This window comes from Podarcis bocagei (genome assembly GCF_964188305.1).
Source record: "Podarcis bocagei genome assembly, chromosome: 13".
In the NCBI taxonomy this organism is placed as follows: domain Eukaryota; kingdom Metazoa; phylum Chordata; class Lepidosauria; order Squamata; family Lacertidae; genus Podarcis; species Podarcis bocagei.
The window spans coordinates 33,450,702-33,474,238 of NC_138138.1; the positions used below are offsets into that span (position 1 = coordinate 33,450,702).

At 44.0% G+C, this 23,537-nt stretch overlaps 1 protein-coding gene across 2 annotated transcripts; it reads right to left on the reverse strand.

The window, feature by feature from the left end:
- Window positions 1–1,865: 1,865 nt before the first annotated feature.
- On the reverse strand, window positions 1,866–22,348 carry LOC308570459 (von Willebrand factor A domain-containing protein 5A-like). 2 transcript variants are annotated; one of them, XM_081165300.1, is made up of 20 exons: window positions 22,210–22,348; window positions 21,279–21,372; window positions 20,840–21,042; window positions 20,195–20,417; window positions 18,187–18,359; window positions 16,712–16,826; window positions 16,417–16,589; window positions 16,137–16,225; window positions 15,308–15,452; window positions 14,686–14,765; window positions 14,493–14,607; window positions 13,085–13,249; window positions 12,824–12,927; window positions 12,395–12,600; window positions 10,307–10,447; window positions 9,625–9,750; window positions 9,059–9,163; window positions 5,772–5,914; window positions 5,270–5,393; window positions 1,866–3,551 (listed from the first exon to the last, which is right to left on the reverse strand). In XM_081165300.1, the coding sequence occupies exons 2-20, from the start codon at window positions 21,316–21,318 to the stop codon at window positions 3,472–3,474; spliced, it is 2,550 nt and encodes an 849-aa protein (XP_081021426.1). In that variant the 5' UTR covers window positions 21,319–21,372; window positions 22,210–22,348; the 3' UTR covers window positions 1,866–3,471. The 2 variants fall into 2 exon arrangements, with proteins under 2 accessions (XP_081021426.1, XP_081021427.1); XM_081165301.1 differs by lacking the exon at window positions 9,625–9,750.
- Between the last annotated feature and the right edge of the window lie 1,189 nt (window positions 22,349–23,537).

Consider the following 23,537-nt stretch of genomic DNA (forward strand, 5'->3'; position numbering starts at 1 on the left):
TCAGTTTTCCATGTAAGCTCTTCACAGGTGGCATTCTTCCCTTTCATGTTAATTTTTTTAACAGTTAATACCTCAATTGGTGAAATCCACCAAGGGGTCTTCCTTTCCAATAGATTTTTATTTCTTTCCCATGCTTGGAATAGTGGTCCTCTAAAAATATGGTTTAGAAAGCCTCTGTGTACTTTCACCTTTTCATACCACAGGTACGAGTGCCACCCGTACCTGTTATCAAAGCCCTCCAAGTCCAAGATATCCTTATTCTCCAATCTTATCCACTCTCTCAACCACAGTATACACGCCGCTTCATAATATAAACTTAAATCCGGTAGGGAAAAGCCCCCTCTTTCTTTTTTATCTACCAGTATTTTCATTTTTATTCGCGGTCTTTTTCCCTGCCAGATATACCTCGCCAAGGCTCTTTGCCATTCTTTACACTGCTTTAACCCTTTAAGTACAGGGATGGTTTGGAATAAGAATAGCATTCTGGGCAGGACATTCATTTTAATAACCGCAATCCTCCCCAAGAAGGATAGTCTCATTCTCTCCCAGATTTCTAAATCTTTTTTGATATCCTTCCAGGTAGTCTCATAGTTATCCTTGTATAAGTTGATATTTTTAGGTGTAATCCACACTCTGAGATACTTTACTTTCTTTGCTATCATAATTCCCATCTTTTGTTCTAAATCTATCATGTCTTCTTTAGTTAAATTTTTAGTTAGCATTTTGGTCATATTCTTATTGATTTTAAGGCCTGACACAGCACCGAACTCTTCAAATTTTTGTAAGGCTTCTTTTACGCTGTATTTTGGATCCTCTAGTGTTAATACAATATCATCCGCAAAAGCTTTGATTTTGTGTTCCTTAGTTCCTACCTTGACTCCTTTAACTTCTGCTGTTTCCCTCAGTTTCTTAGTAAATACTTCCAATACTGTTATAAACAACAAAGGAGACAAGGGACATCCTTGTCTAGTCCCTTTAGATATGTCAAGGAATTCTGATGTATTATTTATTACCAACTTTGCTTTTTGCTCATGAGATAGCTTCGATGCCTTTTCTGAATCTTTCTCTGAAATTGTTCTTAACCTGAAGCACCACTTTAGCTAATGGGGCCTCCTGCTGTTGTCGTGCCGCTGGAGCACGATTTCTGTTCTCATCCTGAAGCAAAGTTCTTAACCTGAAGCACTCTTTCTGGGTTAGTGGAGTCTGTAACCTGAAGCGTATGTAACCTGAAGCATATCTAACCTGAGGTACCACTGTAGTCAATTACTGAATCCAGGTCACAGGTCACAGGCTCACCCTATTCATATCTTAACTGTGCCCTTGAGACAGGATTTGTGAGTAGAGAAAATGAGGAGGCTTCCCATTTCCTTTGACCTTGCAGAGAAATATTTGAGGTCAATTTGGAAGAGACAAATGGTTTCACGACTTTTTCTGTGGGTCTCAGACATGTGGTTTATACATTTATGTATGTGCTTGCTTGGTACATTTATGAACATCTATTTTAAAAACCTTATAACATTTTTATTAACACTGTTGGAACACTTGATGACCCCACTGGCCATCTATTTTATGTGATTCCCAGGAAACCAAATTTAATATGGGTCTAGCAGAGAAATACTCAACTAGTGTTTTCCCAGTCCTACCATTCTTGAGATTATCATTTGAGCATGCAGGCAGTGTTGGTGGCCAAGCTATTTTGATTGCTAGGCAAGGCTACTTTTTAAAAGATGTGACTATAATATTTAAAATTAACTGACACACACACACACACACACACACACACACACACAAAACCTTCAATCAACTCTATAATCCATTTCATATATATATATTTATTCAAAATTGAACCAAGTGACACCCAAGAATTCTCTTAAAAGCAGTTTTATTTCTTGCTCCAGCAGAATATAGCAAGCAATCAGAGAAGGCAATCAGAGGCTGAACCCTGATCCCCAATTACACAGATATAAACCATAAAGCCGCAAAGATAGGTCAAACCTAGGTCAGACCAACCAGAAACCTGTTATGGTCTACCTGTCAGCCTGCCAGCAAGGCATACATTTCCTGTTTTGCACTTGTTTATAAAGGTCATGGCTAAAGACACTTTCAGTTTTTTCCTTTACTCCGTTTGTGATTTGTACCATCTCTGTCATGATGCTGAAATGCAAACTTAAGAGAGGAACAATGAGAATACGTGATCAAGTATTCCAAAAGGACTGGAGTAAATTTATATGATATATATATATGATATATATGAAATTTATATGATATGAAAGATTATTGTATGCAATTAACATCACTAGCAGGGGTGCCTGAAGACTTGTAATGAAAAATTTTCTACCTTTCTATATTTATTTAAATTTTGAGCTATTTTGTAATGAGTAATTAGAATTGGAAAACGTACAAAATGCAATGATACAAAGGTTAATTTTGAAAGCCATGAGGCAGGAGGGAAGAAAGTCAATAGAGTCTTAAGAGCCAGGGAGGTAAAGTGGATAATAATGCTGTGAATGTATATTATTAAATGAAAAATAAAAATTATATAAAATAATATAAAATACATGATTATGGTGTCAGCCATCTGCACAAACTTTTCTTCTTAGGATTGCTGCTCTGAAGGCAAAACAGTCCACTTTTTTCAAAGGTGTAGGGGGACCTGTCCCCTAAAAAATAGTTAATGGGATACTCAACAGATCTCTCAGCTGAGAGTTTTAAATCTTTGAACAAGACTGCTCTTAAGTCCTTGTAGATTGGACAAACCAGTAGGCAGTAGGGTAAATCCTCAGGCACATTGGCAAGCTCTCTCTTCATAAGGAATCTGGTGATAGCATCCTTCAGCTTTGGCAGAGTGCATAGACTAGAACTGCAGAGCTATAAAGGCTTTTATCCATCTGAGCTTTTAAAGGTCTGGAACACTGAAGAGAAATGTGGCTTTCCACTAAAAGACATATTCAGTACCCACCTGTCCAGTATTAACTCTCAAACTATTTGCTCCCCTTTTCTGCTGACATCATGCATTTGGGTGTAGGTAGATTATAAACTATTATTTTAATCTGCTGGAACAAACAGTATAGAGAACAGATTGTGTTCAAAATTTAGGTAGTGATTTGGGTTTCTGGTTAAAGCAGAAAAGTGGCTAAACCTGGTTTGTAATAAAATTTCATTTAAGTATTGAATGGTTGTTTATTTTGTAGTTTGTAATTCCTTTCAGTGTTGTTGGGTTGTTGTTTTTTGCTCCCTCACTAGCACAGAGTGCTGGCTTAAAGCACAGCAGACCAATATAAGGCATCTCCATATGAGAGGAAACTCCAGCACTTCTTGCAGTGAAGACATGGAGGAATCAGAAGGAACTGCTCAGCTCAGGGACTGACAAGAGCTTTATGAGATGGCAGCCAGCTATACTTTGGCAGGAGAAGAAAAGAAGAGTGCAGCAGAAACTCCTGTTTTAAAAAGCACAAGGCTACAGAGCCAAACTCAGATCCCAAAAGCCTCTGGGCTCACGCTGCTGCCCAGCATCTCATTGCCAGCCTTCACGCACTGAGCCAGCTGGGACCCTGCAGACAAACAAAGAGGCAGAGTTAGGATCTACCAGCACCAAATATCACTTTTCAGCCTGTGCCCAACTCTTTTTCCAGGGCCAATAACTGATCACTCCATCTATGTGCGATGGGGAGGAAGACAGAAGGCTGCTGTTCATTCCATCTTTTACTCATTTTTTAAAGCGAAGTCTGAGTGTGCTCCAACACATTTTTTTCCAAAAGCCTGGAAGGGGAAACCAATCGCAAATCATACAAAGGGGCAACATTTTGAAGTGCAATTAACTGAATGGCAGAAAGGCAATCAGAGACCACTGGATGGTGCAGAAATGATTTTTTTTTTGGGGGGGGGACACTGTTCTTATTTCAAAGCACAAATGTTCCTCATAGTGATTGCAAGCAGGAAGCGCTGCCTTCTGAATTGGACAGGCAAGATCCAAGCAGGTGTGCAAGTCATCCTCATTCTACGCTCTCCTAGTTGGAATGATAGAGGAATCACCATCTTCCCCAGCCAAAATCTGAAGAAATCTCTAATGCAGGACCTGGAGACAGTTGTGCCTCCTAGTTTAACAGACTGGAACCCCTGTGGTGAGCCAGGATTATTTTATTTTTTAATGTACACTGTAAATTGTTGGGAAAGTGGATTGGTCTGAGATCAAGTAGGGGTGGAAAAACCCCAGCACCTCAAATGAAATACAGCATAGTTTAGACTCCTGTTGGAGACTCATCTTCAAACTCCAGCCTCTGTCTAGACTCCTTCATTCTTCCTCAGCTTACTGGCATCCAGCTGCCTAAAACTTTCTGCCTCCAGGAGAGCTGGGAAGCAGAGTTCATTCTTATCAGCTTTTCCCAAAGCCCTGCTCCATCAGGCACGTTCAACCCCTAAGCAGTGCCAGCTGGTCATTATCAGAACAACAGTTTAGGAAATGGTGTCAGTTTGATTCCTCCCCTTTTCTCTCCCTGTCCCTTTCCCCCTTGTGTTGTTGTTGTTTTAAGATTGTAAGCCTGCAGGTAAGCACTGTCTCGCTTTACCTGACTGTATTTAAGTCGCACTGAAGAGTGACTTATATACAGTCACTCTTTACTGAAGAGTGGAGTAAAGGTAAAGGGACCCCTGACCGTTAGGTCCAGTCACAGACGACTCTGGGGTTGCGGCACTCATCTCGCTTTACTGGCCAAGGGAGCCAGCGTACATCTTCCGGGTCATGTGGCCAGCATGACTAAGCCGCTTCTGGTGAACCAGAGCAGTGCACGGAAATGCCGTTTACCTTCCCGCTGGAGCGGTACCTATTTATCTACTGCACTTTGACATGCTTTTGAACTGCTAGGTTGGCAGGAGCACGGACTAAGCAATGGGAGCTCACCCTGTCACGGGGATTCAAACTGCCGATCTTCTGATCGGCAAGCCCTAGGCTCTAAATAAATGCTCTAAATAAATAAAAGCACAATAAGCCTATTGTGCAATTCCCTTCCAAGAGAAGTTAGACTAGCTCCCTCTTTTGTTACCTTTATTCAGACAGGCCTTTGAAAACTAAGGCGCAGGTGATGTGGAATAATGGGCTGGTTAGGACAAGCTGAACTTCCATGATTGTTTCAAAGGCATTTTTAATGCATTTTCATTATTTTTGTTTTACTGCTCGGTGTTTTAAAGTGTTTTGAAATATAAGTCACCTTCTATCCCAGTCTGGGAGAAAAAAAGGGTATAAATACATTAAGCAAACAAACAAGTTTTTCACCTGCAGTCGCCTGGAGCCAGCTGAGAGCTTTAGTTTCCAGTAATTCCCATTCATCCCTCTGGTCTATGGCACTGGAGTGGAGCCAGAGAAGGGCCAGAACAGTCGCCCATGCATCTGGAGTCACCTGGCAATATGGAGCAGGAGTCAAAAGACAGATATGCACTGAGCCCTGCTCCCTCAATGGCTCTGTACAGAAATTACATTTGACAGTTCTTAAAGAAAAACAAAACAAAGGCTGAGTGTGACCTTTCAGTACCTGGTTACAATTTGGCCACAATCTGGGAAATAAACACATGAATCAGATGAACCATCTGCTTTTGCAGATCTACTTTCTCTCTCTCCCTCTCTCGTTGAAAGCATAAAACATGGCCATAGTGGGGGGGAAACCCACAGAAGGAACTCCGATACAGGAGAAGTTTTTAATTAATTGCTTCCAACAAAATCGCTTTAACAGAGCTTTTATTACAAAGGGCAATGCCACTGATCCTGCCACAGACCTTACCTGGGCAGGTGATTTGCTTGAGATCTCAGCCTCGCTCAGGTCTAGGATGGTGGCCAGACCAGAATCAAGTGGCCAAGAGCCATTAGCATTTTGCAGAGACACCAAGCTCAAGAGAGGCGATTCCTTCTCCCTGGGAGTGGGCTCTGCAAGGGGCAATAAAAAGAAGATAAATTAAGACAACTTGCAGCCTCCACACCACATTCAGAACTCTCCCATCTACACTACTAGCTAGATTTTCCAAAGCTCTCGCTAGACAGGCATGATGATACAAAGAGTGGTACTTCCTAATATGCTCCACCTTATGCTCTACCTTGATCACCGAGATCCTCTGAAGAGGCATTTCTGATGGCTCCCCATGCCCCCGAGGTTTGGTTGGACTTCTGTAGAGACTGGGCCTTCAGTGTTGCATGCTCTGCCCCACAGGACTCCCACCCAGTTTGGAAGGGACTATCCCAGCCTTCTTTTTAGTTATCTTCTGTTAACTGTACTGTTCAGACAAGTCTTCACGTATGAATCTCTTTGTTTAAACAAACCAGTATTGAAGGAAGTTTTATTGGTGTTTTTTGTTATGGTTTATGGATATTTTAAACACTGATTTTATTATATGTTAGTATAATATTTCATACTATTTTTTATATATATTTTAGCATGTTGTAAGCTGCCTTCATATATCTTATGACTGTGTGGATTATAATATTTTTTTAAAGAATAAAATTGCTGAACCAGAAAACCAGAAAGACTACAGCTCCCATCACCCCTGTCCTTTAGGCATGTTATCTGGACAGGGCTGATGGGGGTTGAAACCCAACATCTTCCATCAGGTCACAGAGTCTCCCTTCCTGTATTTTCATATTTTTGATTCTGAAATTCTGTCAGTTCCTGTAGTGAGTTCTTCCAAAGTATCCCCCCATTAGCTTAAAAACAACAATAAAGACCCAAATCTGTGTAGGAATTAGCTAGCTATATGCCATATTTTCCCGTGTATAACACGCCCCCATGTATAAGACACCCCCTATTTTGGGGAATAAAAATTTAAAAAATGGGGGAAGACTTGTTGAGTTTTTTTGGGGGAGGGGGATGCTGAAAAATCACTCACCCGCCTTAACCCTTCCTATCAGACACAACAGAGAAGACACCAAACGCCTGATTACTCGCTACCAGCCACCTGTCGCCCGCCCAACAGCGAATCCAATAGAAACCTTGCCACAGCCACCAATCACTTGCACAACCAACACTGACAATTTTCGGCTCACAGCATCAAACAATCACCCGCCCCCCCTGCACTACCCGTGCATAACCCCGATTTTAAAACATTAGTTTCACGTAAAAAATACTCGTCTTACATATGGAAAAGTACAGTGGTTGTGTCAGCTGAATGGAATCTGCCCTGAATAGCTGACACAAGGAAACAAAGGAAAAGGGAGAGTGATTGCAATTTAAACTCTGCTTGCCAGTTTTGCACACGGGAAAATGCTGGAACTTTGGTCTGACACAGAGGTGCAGTTCATATATTCTAAGGGCTTGATGGGTTAAATACTTGGGCCTGGTTTACTTGCAGAAACCAGTGCAGTTGCTGTACATTATGTTCTCGTTATGTCTAGTTTCCATCAGGAGATGGGATGCGGCACTCTGCATTAGCCGATGCTTCTCAGCCTTGCAGTGTGCCCATCAAACTTAAAGCTCAAGGTTACTGAGAAAAGTGCTTGTAGGACAAAGCTTATCCCTGTTGATTTACACAGGACAGTAATTAAGGCAATGGGCTTGTAGTTCACTTGGTCTCCCACTCCTGGCAGCAAAGCCTCCTTCATAAATTCACCACACATGGTGGGTGAGGTTGTACTGCACCGGAACAGACATTTACGCTGACTGAGCCTATGCATGAGTAGCTTCTTACAAGGAGACTTCCACATCATCAGGATGGGAGCCCAGGCAGGGCCGTCTCCAGCAGGGGGTGCAAGGGGCGCTCGGGCACCACACTCCTGAGGGCGCCGGGTTGGGGAGTCCGGGGCTGAGTTGGAGTCATCTGGGAATGGGAAGAGCTGTGAAATGTTGTAGGGGCAAGCATTTTTGTTGTTGTGAATTCTATTGATGTTAACAACTTTATCTGACCAGTAGTACCAAAATCTGTTAACTGGTATTTGAAGCATACAGTATGTGTTAATGAGATAAAAGCAAACTAACCGTGGCTCCAATTGAGAAAATGTTTGATATACATTGACTTTTAGTGGGTTGATTCGTTTTCCACATTGATCAACGTTTTATGACCAACAAGTTTGCTAGAGAGAGATTTTCCAAAAAAAAAAGTCAACAACTTTGGGGACGCTGGGCGGATCTTTGCACCCCGGCGCCACATATGCTTAAGATGGCCCTGAGCCCAGGCAGAAGCAGCAGCTTAAATATTGTGTTTATAGACGTCCATGCTAAAAAGCATTGGCATCTGAGGATGGGGTCAGCAACATAGTCCTGTTCCCTGGTTTTCATGTGAGCACCAGTACTGACATGGCACATTCAAGAGGTTTAAAGTTCTGTTTTGAAGTGCAAGCTTCTAGACCTCACAGGGTCCAAAAACCAATACCACACACACTGAAAGTTGAATTGCTGGTACCCGATTGGAAATACAGAAGGGGTTGAATAACACTACATAATTGGGGGAGGGACTTACCTAGGATCCATGCCCACTTTGGTCTCTACTATTTCCCCCTCAATCAACCTCCCTTTCTGCCTCCATCTCCCAGTCAGAAGAACTGACAAATGCAACTCAGATTGATTTCAAATTCTCCTTGTCATTTTTGCCAATTCAGTAGAGAATGGGATAAATAAGGTTATACTTAAAAGAACATTGTAATCATATGAAATCTTTGGCATGTTTTGAATAACTCCTGCAAAGTTATACAAATCATAGATATTTTGGGTAAACTGAAGTTAGGTAATAAGTAATACGCCGTTGATAAAGAAAACTTGGAACCTATGATGGAGAGATTGGAAATCATAATAGGTGGAAGGAATTTGTTATGTATAGAACTGTATTCTTTTATGTATGTTATTTGTTTTGTTTTACTGTTGACTGGTGATATATATATATATATATATATATATATATATATATATATATTTAAAAAAAGGCAAGTACAACTCAAGCCAAGCATGCAATTCAATATCCCATTCACATTATTTCAGTTGCAGACTTATTGCAAGTAAGACCTATGTACAAAATGAATGCATTCAGTGTTTTAACTCTTCTACGCAGAACACGAACAGATTCAAGATGGTGGCAGTGTTTTTATTACCTGAGGACTTAGCAGAGTAAGAATTTTGAATGGGAGGAGGAGGTGATGACAGCATCCGGGAGCCGGACATCATTTTCATAGCTCGTTTGTCCTTGAATAGATAGGCTAGATCAAGGGGGGAAAGAAACAGAAATCTATTGTGATTTTGAATAAGCTATAGGTCCCAGGATTCTTTGGTGGCAAATGTGCTTTAGATATGTGGTGTTTATGCAGCCATTGACTCCACAGCAAAGAGCTGCCGCCCTGCTGTCTTCTCCCTATTCTATGCCTCCCTATTCTTAACTCTTCTATGCAGAATAAAAAAGTTCCTTCCAGTAGCACCTTAAAGACCAACTAAGTTAGTTCTTGGTATGAGCTTTCGTGTGCATGCACACTTCTTCAGATACACACTGAAGAAGTGTGCATGCACACGAAAGCTCATACCAAGAACTAACTTAGTTGGTCTTTAAGGTGCTACTGGAAGGAACTTTTTTATTTTGACTATGGCAGACCAACACGGCTACCTATCTGTAACTCTTCTATGCAGAACATGAACAGAGCTGAGATGGTGGCAGTGTTTTTATTACCTGAGGACTTAGCCAAGCGAGGATGTTGCGTGGGAGGAGGAGAGCAGGAAACCATCGGGCTGCCACACGCCGTCGGCCTTGGTGAAAATGCAGATTGTCCATAGGACAATGCCATTCCACCACATGCTAGACCAAGGAGGGAAAAAACACACAAATCTAATGAGATTTTGAACAAGCTACATGTCCCAGGATTCTTTGGAGGGAAATGTGCTTTAGACAAATGGCGTGTATGTAGCCATTGACTTTACAGCAAAGAGCTGCCACCCTGCTGTCTTCTCCCTATTCTATGCCTGCCTAGGACTGCTGCTCTCAAAGCCTAGGCTGGACCTCCATGTTTTTTAAGGACCGTAGTCCTTTTAAGTGGCTTTCCCAATTGATTTGACTCCAACTTTCATCTGCCCCAGTCAGCAAGTTGTAGCCCAACAACATCTGGAGAGCCAGAGAGAGTGATTTAGAAGGGAAGAGGTTTTAAAGTAGTTTATAAAAGTTTAGAATTGTCTTCTAAATGGCTCCCTTTCACAGAGATTAAGGCCAAGCCACGTCTCAAATTAACCCAGATGATTAAAAGTTAAGGGAACATGTATTGCAGATAAGGCCTATGTACAAAATGAATGCATTCAGTGTTTTAACTCTTCTATGCAGAACATGAACAGAGTTGAGATGGTGGCAGTGTTTTTATTACCTGAGGACTTAGCCAAGCGAGGATGTTGCGTGGGAGGAGGAGAGCAGGAAACCATCGGGTTGCAACCCACCGTTGGCATTGGTGAAAATGACATGCCTAGAGATGCAGATTGTGCATAGCACAATGCCATTCCAGCTTGCACTAGACCAAGGAGGAAAACACACACAAATCTAATGAGATTTTGAACAAGCTACAGGTCCCAGGATTCTTTGGAGGGAAATGTTCTTTAGACAAATGGCGTGTATGCAGCCATTGACTCTACAGCAAAAGAACTGCCGCCTTCAGGGGTGCCAACTTGAATAAAATATATGGGGGGCCCAGGTAAGCACAACCCCGCATAATCAATCATATGTCATGGTGCACACAAACAATTTGAATGGCAATGCCCATCAACTTTGCAGGGGTCCAGACCCTTCAAATATTTTATTGGGGCAGGGTGAATCTCCCCAAAGCCCCTAGGAGTTGGCTCCTATGGCCGCCTTGCTATCTGCTCCCCATTCGGACTACAGCACCCGCAGCCAAGGCTGGACCTCCATTGTTTAAAAAATACTGTAGTCCTTTCTCAGCCAGGGAGCAAGTGGCTTTCCCAATTTGTTTGACTCCAGCATCCATCTGCCTCAGTCAGCAATCGTCACATTTTCAAGTTGTAGCCCAACAACATTCAGAGGGAGGGAGGGAGGGAGAGAGGGAGAAAGAGCGATTTAGAAGGGAAGAGACTTTTAAGTGGCTGATAAACACATCAGCAGGGCTGAAGGAAGTTCCTTTAAAAGTCTTCTCAATGGCTTCCTTCACATAGATTAGGGCCAAGCCATCTCAAGGAAGCACAAGCCACATTCTGGACCAAGATGATTACTCCCTCCTCCTCTTGCTCAAGATGCTAAACATTAAGGGCACAAATAATAGAAAACCCTTCCCCAAGCACCATCTTGGCTTTCTTGGGTTGTGACCATTGAAACTCATTGATATGAGGGAAATACATTGATATTGTGACCACATATCACTCTGCTCTAACACTTAAAGCATTATTTTACCTAGGTTAAACAAAACTTGTCAGTTCTTGCGGTCTTAACAGTTTGTTATTAAACTTTGCTTCATGAATGGATTGTTGCCTAAGACCTAGAAGATCTAGAAGACCTACTGAGACAGAATGAAAATGTGAGTTATATTCATTCTTGATATAGCTTGATATAGGTAACTTCTCACCTCAAGACCCCTGGTAGTTTCCAACACTGAACTCTTAGCTCAGTTTTTTCCTAAGTAACACCATTGCTAAGGAGTACTTATCAAAAACCTTTTCAAGTTACGTATTATTAGCAAAGCTCATGAGTTTAAAGTTATACGTAATTGTTTGAGCACAGCTGAGGAAAATATTTTAAGGAGACTTTTGATGCCTTAGGATTAAAGTTCAGCTCATCATATCATCACGGCTTCTTCTCTTCTCCATTGGAAGAACTCAGAAAGATACTCTATGGATGAATTATTTTTTAAATAAAAGGTGAGTTCTGCCTCCTTAGAATTCTTGATAACTGTTTGAAATGTTCTTGTGTTCATTCAACTTCCACTAGTCACTTCTGTATGTATATTATTTAAATATTGTTTGATATTTTGAAGCATATTAGCTTTTTCTAATGATTTTTTTTATGAAATATTTTGCCTTAAATATTTCTTTTCAGTGTAAAGCCTGCCAGAATCTACAATTAATCAGGCAGGTGTACTTCCCTAATGGAATAGCTAATATTGTTTCATTAGCTTGTATCTCTAATATTTAGAGAACACCAAGTGATGGAACTTTCCTAAAAGAGCCAAAAATATGTCAATTGGATCTGAAAGTTCAAGCTGGAATGTTGTAAAGGTAAGCTAAGATTTAGACAGAAACAGATTTGAAACACACACACACACACACACACACACACACACACACACTTAGAGTGGGATACCGGATATCTCCAAATTATCTTAATGACGGCTGAGTAAAACCAACTCCAAGTCACCCCAAAAGTCTTTTCTAGAAGGTACTGAGCAGATGCAGTGACACTGAATCCAACATGGAATCCATGGTCATTGCCAAACACATCTCCTTGCACTCACATGCATGGGGAATGTCTCGGCGGCTGAGGGGTCCTTGAAGTGCTGTGCCCAGCTCCATGTTCACTCCCACAAAGGCCGTCTGTGAGCACACCACCCCAGAGCTCAGGCTCGTCTCCAGTGCCAGGCGCTGCTTTTCTTCTCCCTTCTCCCCAGCCCCCTCCAGTTCCTTTAGGAGGGTCTGAGCCGCCAGACGGTGAACAGGAAGCCTGCAAAATGGGAAAAAAGGGGCAGCGGGGAGATAAATGCAGGGACCACTTGGCATGATGTAAACCCCTTAATATAGGCCATCCAAACCCAATCTTCCTTGACTATTGGCACATCTGGATTATAACTTGATGGCTTCCAAATGCTATCTGTAATTAAATAAATCGTATCACGTTTGTCCAAGGTTGGGAGGGGGGGAAGACTTACAAAATGTGACAGTATTACCTGTCACTCTCCTGAGCCTGGAGTGAGAACTTCATTGTTTCTTTGAAAGTCTGGTCTTGGAACTGGTACTGAAGAACAACAGTCCCTTCATTGGAGCCTGAAGACTGGAGCAGAAGAGAAAGCATCAGAACTGGGAAAGGGCAAGAAGCCTTCGGAACAATACCTTCTGGGATTATAAAACACCAAGACTGGCAGGTTTTGGTATTTAGGATAGGAGGGAGGGATTATTCATTGGTTAAGGTCCTGGTGGTGGTTACTTGCCTGGTCCTGCCCATGGATCTGGGCATAAATGAGGCAGCGCTGCCCCTGGAAGATGACCTGTGGGCCTGACCCCACAAGCTCAGCCTTCAGACCAGGAGGCAAGTCCCAGCTCAGAGAAATCCTGGTCACGGCTGGCTGCAGGGCCTTCTTCAAAGACTGCAGGGCCTATGGGAAAGCAAGAATTTTGCAATGACATTAAGAGAATATCAAAGTTCCTGTTCAACTATCACTTAAAAATAAGTTTCTATGTGAGATTGTTTTGAAACTGTGTGAACACTGCTTGCAAAGGAGTCAGGAGAGGGGCTGGTGAAGATGCCATCTTGGTTTCTCCAAAAGCCACTGAACATAGAACAGAAGCCTGCTGGACAGTCTCTGAGCAACACAATGACTAGGCCACATAGGTAAAGGGACCCCTGACCATTAGGTCCAGTCGTGACCGACTCTGGGGTTGCGGCGCTCATCTCGCTTTATTGGCCAAGGGAGCCGGCATACAGCTTCTGGGTCATGTGGCCAGCATGACTAAGCCGCTTCTGGCGAACCAGAGCAGTGCATGGAAATGCCGTTTACCTTCCCGCCGGAGCGGTACCTATTTATCTACTTGCACTTTTACATGCTTTCGAACTGCTAGGTTGGCAGGAGCAGGGACCGAGCAATGGGAGCTCACCCCATCGTGGGGATTCGAACCGCCGACCTTCTGATCAGCAAGCCCTAGGCTCTGTGGTTTAACCCACAGCACCACCCGCATCCCCGTGCCACATAGGGGGCACTAAAAAGATTTGAATTCATAAGCAGATGACGGGTGCTATGAGAAACTAAGGTGTGTTTTTTTTTTGTCAAGCAGAAACATGCAAATATAGGCACTTCCAGACTTGCTACTTCCCAGGTAGGATTCCACAGGACACTGGAAGATTCAGATTGTGCAACTGAAGCTTCCTCCCCAAAGGATAAGACTTTCTGCAGAATGGGAAGCAACAGGAAAATGCACCGGAAAGTGTGAAATAACCCTTGCTTGATGCAACGTCATCTAACCTCCCTATAAACTGAGGAGGAATCCTCAATAAACTAGGCAATCATGAAGGCAACCAATGTTTCTTTCCAGCGAAGTGGTTTAAAATGTCCCATAAAGAAGCTAGTAGCTAGTAGCTATTGGGCACTACTAGCAATGCAAGGTTTCCATATGCAGTTCAGGAGAAGTGTAGAAGGGTGAGCCAAATGATCATTCCGAGGGTGCAATCCTTATGTATTAAGGTTTCATGGATCTTTTCCAAAACTTAGTGGTTGTGCTGCGTGGGAGAGCTGGGATTCCATGCTCTGATGGATTGTCAGGGGGCTCCTGGCAGTTTACCCACAGCTCAGGAGAAACTGGTGGAGACCAGGAGAAGAGGAATGTGGAGCTCCTGAGCCTCACCTTGGCCTGCATGCGCTCCTTGCCTGTGATGAATTCAGCACTTCCTCCGGCCGCACGGGCAATTCCTTTGATGAGGGCTGTGGAGGCCCCTTCGCCAATGCCAAAGGAGAAGCACCTGTCAGAGAAAGAGGAGGTGAACCTAGGCCAGGTGCAGAAAGCTGTGAGATTAAGGTTTCCCTCTCCCATGCCTTACCTGTGGGAGCTGCTGTGATGTTGAACTTCAGCGATGACCTTATCTGTATTAGACACCTCTCCATCCGTGAACACAAAGAGCTAGAGAGAGAGAGGGAGGGAGAACAGAGAGGTATCAAAGCCTATCCTATTTCCCCTTTGAAGTCCATTTGCAGGCCCCAATTGCATTCAAACCCCACATATAAACGGGGGAAATGCCTATCCTAGTGGTGGTGCAATTGTATAAAGTGTGTGAGGGAGTGGAAGACTGACTCTTTAATTCCTCCATACTGTGCAAGCTAACTTAAATGGCAGGAGATTGACATGTGGGGGGCCTCTCTTCTTTGACATCCATTTGCAGGCAAAGATTGCATTCATTGTCCATCTGCAAACAGATGAAGTTGGCCCCAATAACTGTTCCCCTTCCCACTTCCAAAGGGAGGTCTCAACTCAAGTATCTTCCATGGGGTTGTACATTTTTCTATTTATTCAAAATAATTTTAGACTGCTCTGTATCCTCATGGACATCAGGGTGTTATGTAGAAAAAGCACAATGCACATAACTTAAAACCTTCACAAAAAACACCAACTTCATGTTTGTTCCACCACTCTTTGCAGGTCACTAAAAACCCTACTCTTGATACCTGGCGAGGATATCCTTCCCGGCATGGCTGGCTGTAAATGGCCTTCAGTGGCTGCAGAATCTCTGTACCCCCCAGATCAGCTTGCAGCTCCTTCACCCGTTGGAGGGACTTTGACATGGTCTCCTGGGTGTATTCTACACTCTGCCTGTAGAGAGTTTCGGAGAGTCAAGGAAGTAAAGCACCTATTTTCCTCCCAAGCTCAGCCAATTCCCCATCAGGCTATTTTGTAAACCTCCCACAACATTCCACGTTTCCACTAGGACCACCCTTTTATTATTTGTTACATGGTCTAATTGCTCCCCTAAAACTTATCCGGTCAGATTCAAACTTCTCCTCTTCTCATCATGCGCGAAGCCACATCAAGGATAGAAAAAGCCTATGTTTACTGTGCAGGTAACAAGGAGGAAAGGGTAATAGCAGAACAAATAGGGAAGAGGAGGTGAGAAATGTTTAGGGGTCCAGAATGTGCCTTGCAGGAGATGCTGGGAAGCTAGCTTGTGAAAATACCCCATCTAGCTTGGACAGATCTTCTAACTCCTTGGGTCAAATCTCTTGACACTTTTAAAAACCCTTCCATTTCATTGACCTATAAAAGCAAGGGTGAGGAACCTTTGGCCTTCCAGATGTTGATGAACTACAAGTCCCGACAGCCCTAGCAGGCAATGATCCAAGAGGCAGGGATTATGGAGCTGTAGTTCAGCAACATCTGAAGATAAAGAAGTGTGTTCAGATTCCTGTGTCAACCATTGCCAGTGATACAGCATAGGAGCAAATGGAGGAGCAGAGAAGTAATGAGTCTGACAACACTGGACACTCTTTTGACACTCACGGGTAGAATGAGTCATGGGTCGATCCAAATCCATAGATGTTGAAGTAACATCCCAGAGGGAGACTCTTCAGCAAGAAAATCAGGGTTTCCTGAAATGTGGGGTTGGGGAGGGGGGGAGAGAAAAGTAGGAATCACCCTAGGTGCCGCAGCCCAACCTCTAGCATTTATTTCAACATTACGGGCCCAGCCTCCTTCAAGGAACCATTCATCTGCAGTCTTCAATTACCCTCCCTTCCACCACTCCATCCTATTCTTCAAAACAGGTTTGCCCCTTGGGTACCTTGGCACTCTGAATCCGCGTTGGGGAATCAGGGTTCCGATCGGTCCAGGAACCCATGCTTCCAGAGCGGTCCAGCAGGAAGAGAAATTCTCCAGTTGCCTTCTGGCCTGGTTTGGGGGCAGGGACACTGGGGTACAGGGTGAGCAGGAGTGCTGGGTCCCCCATCAGAGAGCCTGTGCAATGCGGGAGGAAAGGAGATCCATTAGGCATTTTCACCCAAGGCAGCACCCTTTCACCTCCCATTACCCTTTGTGTTTCTGCCCCCATGTCCTCCATTGCCTTAGGCTTTGCTCACCTGGGGCAGCCCCAGGCTTCCCAGCCTCTAGGAGGGTGCTAGGCTTGTGAATGTCCTCGTAATATATCAGCAGCTCCACGTCTTGGTCGAACTGGTGCCCTTCGGCCAGGGAGACCTTTGGTGTTAGAAGGAAAAGCAGAGTTTGCATGCGGAGCTCTGTTCCTATTCCTCCCAAAGATGTTTATGTGTGTAACACTTTCGAAAACGTTGCTATGGAATTTGGCCATTTATTCCAAAACTGTGCAAAATGAGAGAATTCTAGGTTGTGCCATTTGATTCAATAACAGGCAGCAAAATAAATGATCAACTGCAGGACCTCCCCTGCCAAACGTAGAACCTGAGATACTGAGAGAAGCTCTCTTGGGTCCCAATAGCTCACAGTTAGTCGATATTATTAAAATGTGCCCTTAGAGTAAGCATATCCGCATTATTACTGATCAAAAGGAAAGGATTTGAGGCCAAAACCAAACCCTACTGTTTGGTTTTACATGACTGGTTTTATTTGTAAACCAATAGCCAAAGGTGACGAAGAGTCATATTCAAGCTGCAGGGTAGCAAGAGATTTTAAAAAACCTTCCCGCCCCCCATAGTTCATCTTTTAGTGGGGTAGCATCCACACTTTGGTACTCCCTATGTATTGACATCAGGCAGGCTCCTTCACCATATGCTTTAGGACACCTGCTGAAAACATTTCTGCATAGGCAAGCCTATCCATGAATGTAGAATACTGACATATGTTTTAATCAATTTTTAAATCCCTGGTTTTAACTATTCATGAATGTTTTAAATAGCTGTTTTTTAAACTTTGCTAGTGGTAATTTTATCGCTGCTTTCCCTTTTGCAAACCGCTTTGAGTGTGTGTGTTTATTTTAATTTTACAATCAAGTGGCATATAAATCCTGTGAAATATAAACAAACAAACAAACAGTGGTCTCAATAGAAATCCTGCCCCTAGGCTGCCTATTCGTAGTGGGAGGGCGGCTCCCACCTGCCCTTGTTACCAGTAATGCCCAGCATGGGAGTGGGATTCTGGTAGAGGCAACAGAGTTAAAACTCTCCTCTCCCACACCAAAGCCAAGATCCAGCTTGCCCCTTCACCTCATTTGTTCAACCAGCCAAGCAAGGCCAATATACCTCTGTGTACAGGGTGGTATATAAATTCAATAAATAATAAATATAATACCTGGTGGCTATTCACAGTGGAAGGACAGCTCCCCTCTCGCAAACTGCAAGCATGGGGAGGGAGATCCCAAACAGGGCTGTAGGGGTTGCAAGAGTCAAATGCTCCCCTTCCCAAGCCATGGCCCCAATCCATCTTACTCTTCCCTTTCCAGTTATTTGTTTACAAAAGAAAGCAAATAGCACGTCTATGTCGGCCATTAGACCTAAGCACAGATTTTGGGATGTGTGTGCAACTTCAAATGGAGAATGACAAATACACCCCTTTTCAGAAGCTGTTCCTTTCACTATTGTACCTGGGCAATCGTACGGTCTTCTGCCCTGTAGTGCAAAGGCTCAAGGGTGCATTTGGACTCCACACGGTTGATGCCATAAGGTGACTCCAGGGTGGCACTGAGGCCGAGAGTGTAGGGAAGCTGCCCCTTGGGCAGTCGTGGTATGCTCTTGGTGACATTGCCCTCTTCTGAACCTGTACATGAGAGAGCGAGAGAATCATAGAACCACAGAATTGTAAAATACCATGAGAATCATCTCATCCGACTCCCTGCAATGCAGGAATGCTCAGCTGTGCCATATGGGGATTGAAACTCCAACCTTGGCGTTATCAGCACCATGCTTTAACCAACTGAGCTACCCAGCACACCATGGTTATTGAACACAGTGGGCAAGCTCTCATGAGGAGGAAGACACTGTAACACAACCCCATGTGGGAGGAAGAATTAGGCTGTTGGAGGCGAAGGCACCATGAAACTGTAATGTACAACATGCCATTCCCAATCCCCAGGTGATTACCCAGGGTTCGAGTTTCCTGTTGGAAATGAGACACAGTGGGGACTGTCGTGTCTTTATAATATGTGGTTTTATTTACACATATATACAACCTGAGTCTCGACGGAGGACAATCCCAGCGCTCACATCCCAAGAGGGTCCTGCTCTTTCTATTGCTGCAGCCGCCAATTCAAAGAGAAATCAGCCCTGCTCTCGGGGTCCTTTCTTGAGGCTGCCTCACGTCAGCCCACATGGCTTCAGCCCCCCTCCATCTTACCAGAAACCCTTGCCAAAAAATGCAGCCAACCCTCCTTTCACTTACATCACCACTTCTAACAAACACACTTATGGCACTTCTCCAATTGAGTTAATGTAACAAAATACCTTCCTGGGCCTTTCCAGCAGAAAAGAGGAACCTAGCAACTGTTTCTTTTAGTATTTTATTTGTGTCAGCTGATAAGTCGGACAAACCCAATTCAAAGCTCCTTCCTGGGCAATTTGGTAGGATGGGAGTAAATACCGTATTTTTCGCTCTATAACACGCACCTGACCATAACACGCACATCGTTTTTAGAGGAGGAAAAAACATTCTGAATGAAACAGTGGATGTATCATTTTTGTGCTTCATGCTGTGGCCACAGACATGTGATCTGATGGTGAATTTGGGGTGACCCAATGCAAAAATCCTGAGAATCCCTGTGGATCCATCCTTTGTAACCACGTTTTTGCACCATTGCAGCCCCAGGCAACAGTGGGTGTGTGATTTTTTTGGTGCAGGCTGTAGCCATGGACATGCTATGTGATCTGATGGTGAATTTGGGGTGACCCAATGCAAAGATCCTGAGGATCCATATGGATCTATGCTTTGTAACCACATTTTAAGTGGGGAGCGAAGGAAAAACAAAGAAGGGACATGAGAGGGGTGTGCAGAGAAGCAGCTGGCTAAGAATGCAGGAGAGGGATTTAACGGGAGGGAGGAAAGAAAGGCAAAAGTTTCTCCCCACCCAAGCCAGCCATCTCTCTCTCTCTCTCTCTCTCTCTCTCTCTCTCTCTCCCTCTCCCCCAGGAGCACCGGAGCACAGAGAGGAACTCTGCTTTCCCCTCTGCTTGCCTGGAGGGGAGGGGCTTTCCCTGCTCTTTGTTCCGTTTCAGCAAACACAGCAACGAAACAGAGAGGGTGGGCAGTAAGACCCTGAGGCAGAATGCAGGAAAGCAGCCACTTCCTTTTTTCAGGTTCCCCTTCTCCGTGAAGCACGATTTGATTTTTGCCTGATTTTTCGGCTCCAGGGACCACACATTCACTCAATAACACGCACAGACATTTCCCCTTCCTTTTTAGGAGAAAAGATCTGCGTGTTATAGAGGGGAAAATACGATAATCTATTTTGCTCATCTCTGTAAAGGTTGTACATATGAAATGAGCATGCATTAATGCTTCTGTTGCTCCAAATCCACAGAGCTTAGGTATAACAAAACAGCATTGCAAGAGGCTTGTATGTGGGGCTAGTTAGTGTTTTTGGGGGTGCAGGAGCTTACCCTGAGGTGCATAGCGGGGGTTGAGGACAGCGGGCAGGACAAAGCGGATGGCCCCGTCGGGCTCCGGAGCCAAGGCCTGGACATAGGAGAGCTTCAGTGTGGCCTCCCCATCCGGAGGGAGGTTACCCAGGCTGCAGGTGAAAATGTCACTGGTGTTTTCTTCTCTTTCAAGCAGGAAAGCCTGCCGGCCTTCACTTAAGGCATCCTCATATTCCTGCTCTGCCTGCATTGGGTGGTGAAGAGAAGAGAAGAACATCAGGAGTGAGGAAGGCAAGGACACAAGCAGGTGTGGTCCCAAGAAAGGATTCCCGTTTTAAAAACAGCTGTCAACCAATTGGTTACCTACCAGCAAAGCTTCCATGCTTTTGTAACTTTACCTTGTGAAAGTAAATTATAAGCACTGTAGTAGCTACACTGTGACTTTAGAATTCATGCATTAGGTTAAAATTACACCAAGCTGCAGCAGAGGAGGCCAGGAAGCCAGGCTCCCCACTACAGCAACTGGGTGTTGTTAGGCACTCATGTGAGTTTCTTGACACAAAATCTGCTTGTAGGCACAGAGTCCTATCCAGGGAAGTCTCTGCCTCCCTTCTCAAACTGGTCACCCAATGCCAAAGGCCCTGATTCTCCTCAGACCTTCCATACCTGTTTCTTCTCTCGGATCTGGGCCTCAATCCGCGTCCCACCAATCAGGCCCTCGAAGGCATATACGGCGGCTTCATCATCCAGAGGGAAGACAAACACAACCTCCACTGGAGACTTCTCCTCATTGTGGTAGCGAAGCTCAGACACTACGTCAGCCACAAAGCCACGGACCACCACATCCACAGAGATGCTCTTCAAGGGCACTGGGGCAAGGAGAGAACAAGGAAGGCTCAATGTCTGGCCCTGTGTACACTTTGGAGAAACCATCTCCAGTCATCTTGGCTCCCCACTGCTAGGCCTGCCAGTTACTTAGGACCCCCCCAACCTACATGGTTACATACCATAAACAAGAAAGCTATATTTTGGAAATTTATAGCAGTATGTGGCTTATTGCCATTTTGCACTCACTTAGCTGAATAACCGTATGCAGGTAACTTACCAGGTTCCCGAGAGTTTGTGACAAGGCCACAGACAGTCATGGCCAACAGCAATAGTCTTTGCCGAGGAATTGGTTTCCCAGAGATTCACCCCAACTGCAGAAAACAGAGATTAATTTTTGGCTAGAGGGGAACCATACGTACAACAACTCTGTATTTTATTTTCCTTTGATTTAATGGAAATGGTAACCCCCACTTATTTGTATGAAATATTGTTCCCATTTTAAATAATACTGTTTACCCAACATTATTACACAGTTGCTCTTATAAGGATATTTGTTTGTCATTGTTTTCTGTTTCATCTCTGAATGCAGAAGAATGAGGGGATGCTAAAATGACAGATGGAAGGAAGGTGAGATTTGATGCCAGGTTTAACCAATCTTCTCTGAGCCCATGCCTCTCCCTATACTCCCCACCCCAATTTATGGCAGCCAATCTCACTTGACATGAAAAAGTTTGCTGATCCCTGCTTTAGGGCATGGGTAGGCAAACTAAGGCCTGGGGGCCAGATCCGGCTCAATCACCTTCTAATTTTGGCCTGCGGACAGTCTGAGAAACAGTGTGTTTTTACATGAGTAGAATGTGTGCTTTTATTTAAAATGCATCTCTGGGTTATTTGTGGGGCATAGGATTTTGTTCATTCTCCTCCCCTAAATATAGTCCGGCACCCCACAAGATCTGAGGGACAGTGGACCGGCCCCCTGCTGAAAAAGTTTGCTGACCCCTGTTCTACCCAGAGGGACCAAAGGTGAGGGGAGGAGGGAAGCAAAGGGGGATTTTGCTCCCCAACAGATCAGACGCAAATAGTTAAGGTAATGGGGATCTCTAGTTGGGGGTGAAGTTTTGTTTACGAGAGAGAGAGAGAGCGATGCTATGAGTGGGCTGTAGAGAGGAGCCCACTCATAAATCATTTGCTGTAGATCATTTTCTTACCTCAAAGCGCCCGCAAAACTCGACGTCCTTCCCCCCCTCTCCTTGCTCTGCAAACAGCGGAGCAAAAGCGAAAGTGAACCTTTTTGAGCAGAATGCAGAGGGACTTCCCGTTACTCCCGCCCCCAGCCAGGGAGTGTCCACAAATTCCTTACTGGACACTGGTGCCTCTATTTTCCCATTGCATCTTTGGGTACAGGTGGAATATGAACTGAAATATTACATAGATATTAACACACACACATGCCGTACCACTTTTAGCACTAACTGAGGGTTAGTAGTCCTATTTTAGACATAATAAAGGGCTTTAGCCACACTTTTCTTTTGCCCCACTCTTTCCAGACAGACACTCTATGTCAGAGGGGCTCCCCCCCCCCGGAAAACCGGCTCTTTCAACCTGAATCGGAGCAAATGAAAAGAGCACTGGGACAAAGAGCTTTAAATCGCAGATCATGCATGGAAAAATCAGAGGAAAGGTAAACGTGGATAAGCCCAAAGATGGTTCCTTTTATGAGTGCTAGGCTCCAGATTGTTACTGAACCCTTTTGGCCTATTTTTCTGCCTGTCTTGTCTTGCTGCTGTATGGAAAAACACATGAATCTTATCTGACCTTTGAAAAGTTTGTGAGTAAACATATTTTAACGTGTGTTCTCTTTCTATGCTACCTGTAAGGGAAAGTGGGAAACTTTGGAATAAAATTAGAAGTGGCTATTTTAAAGTTCTAAAAGCCTATATTTTCACACTTAACTTTGCTGCATGTTTTGTAATTTTAAATCTCTGCTGGGGCTCTCTCACCAAAGAGTATATGCCCCAATTGATCCCAGCATCCAGGGAATTATGTTTTAGTCTTTAAGCAAAGTAACAAAAATACCAACATTATAAGTCACTGTTTGTTTTATTGCACTGAATTTTATAATATGTTTTGAAATGTTGCTAGCCACCTGGAATCCCAATTTGGGAGAAATGTGGAATATAAATATATTAAATTAACAAATAAATAAGTCTCTCGTCTGCAGTTGCCTGGAGTCAGCTGAGAGCTTTAGCTTCCATAACTTCCACTCATCCCTCTGGCCTGTGGCCCTGGACTGGAGCCAGAGAAGGGCCAGAACTGTCGCCCACGCAGCTGGCAATTTGGAGCAGGAGTCAAAGAGAGAGAGACATGTATTAAGCCCTGCTCCCCCACTGGCTCTGTACACTTGGCAGTTCTTAAAGGAAAATAAAACAATGGTTGAATGCAACATTTCAATACCTGAACTGTGGTTACAATTTACCACAATCCGGGAAATAAAGCCATGGTTTGACGTGGGTCTGCAGACCCAGTGGCGTAGCGT

What these genes read in the sequence shown, in the direction of transcription:
- LOC308570459 (XM_081165300.1), bottom strand. Translation starts at nt 21,318, where the DNA reads ATGACTGTCTGTGGCCTTGTCACAAACTCTCGGGAACCTG. An exon ending in AGATCCGAGAGAAGAAACAG is followed by an intron (nt 20,418 to 20,839) that starts GTATGGAAGGTC and finishes CACCCAATGCAG; the next exon opens with GCAGAGCAGGAATATGAGGA. An exon ending in CATCACAGCAGCTCCCACAG is followed by an intron (nt 14,608 to 14,685) that starts GTAAGGCATGGG and finishes TTTCTCTGACAG; the next exon opens with GTGCTTCTCCTTTGGCATTG.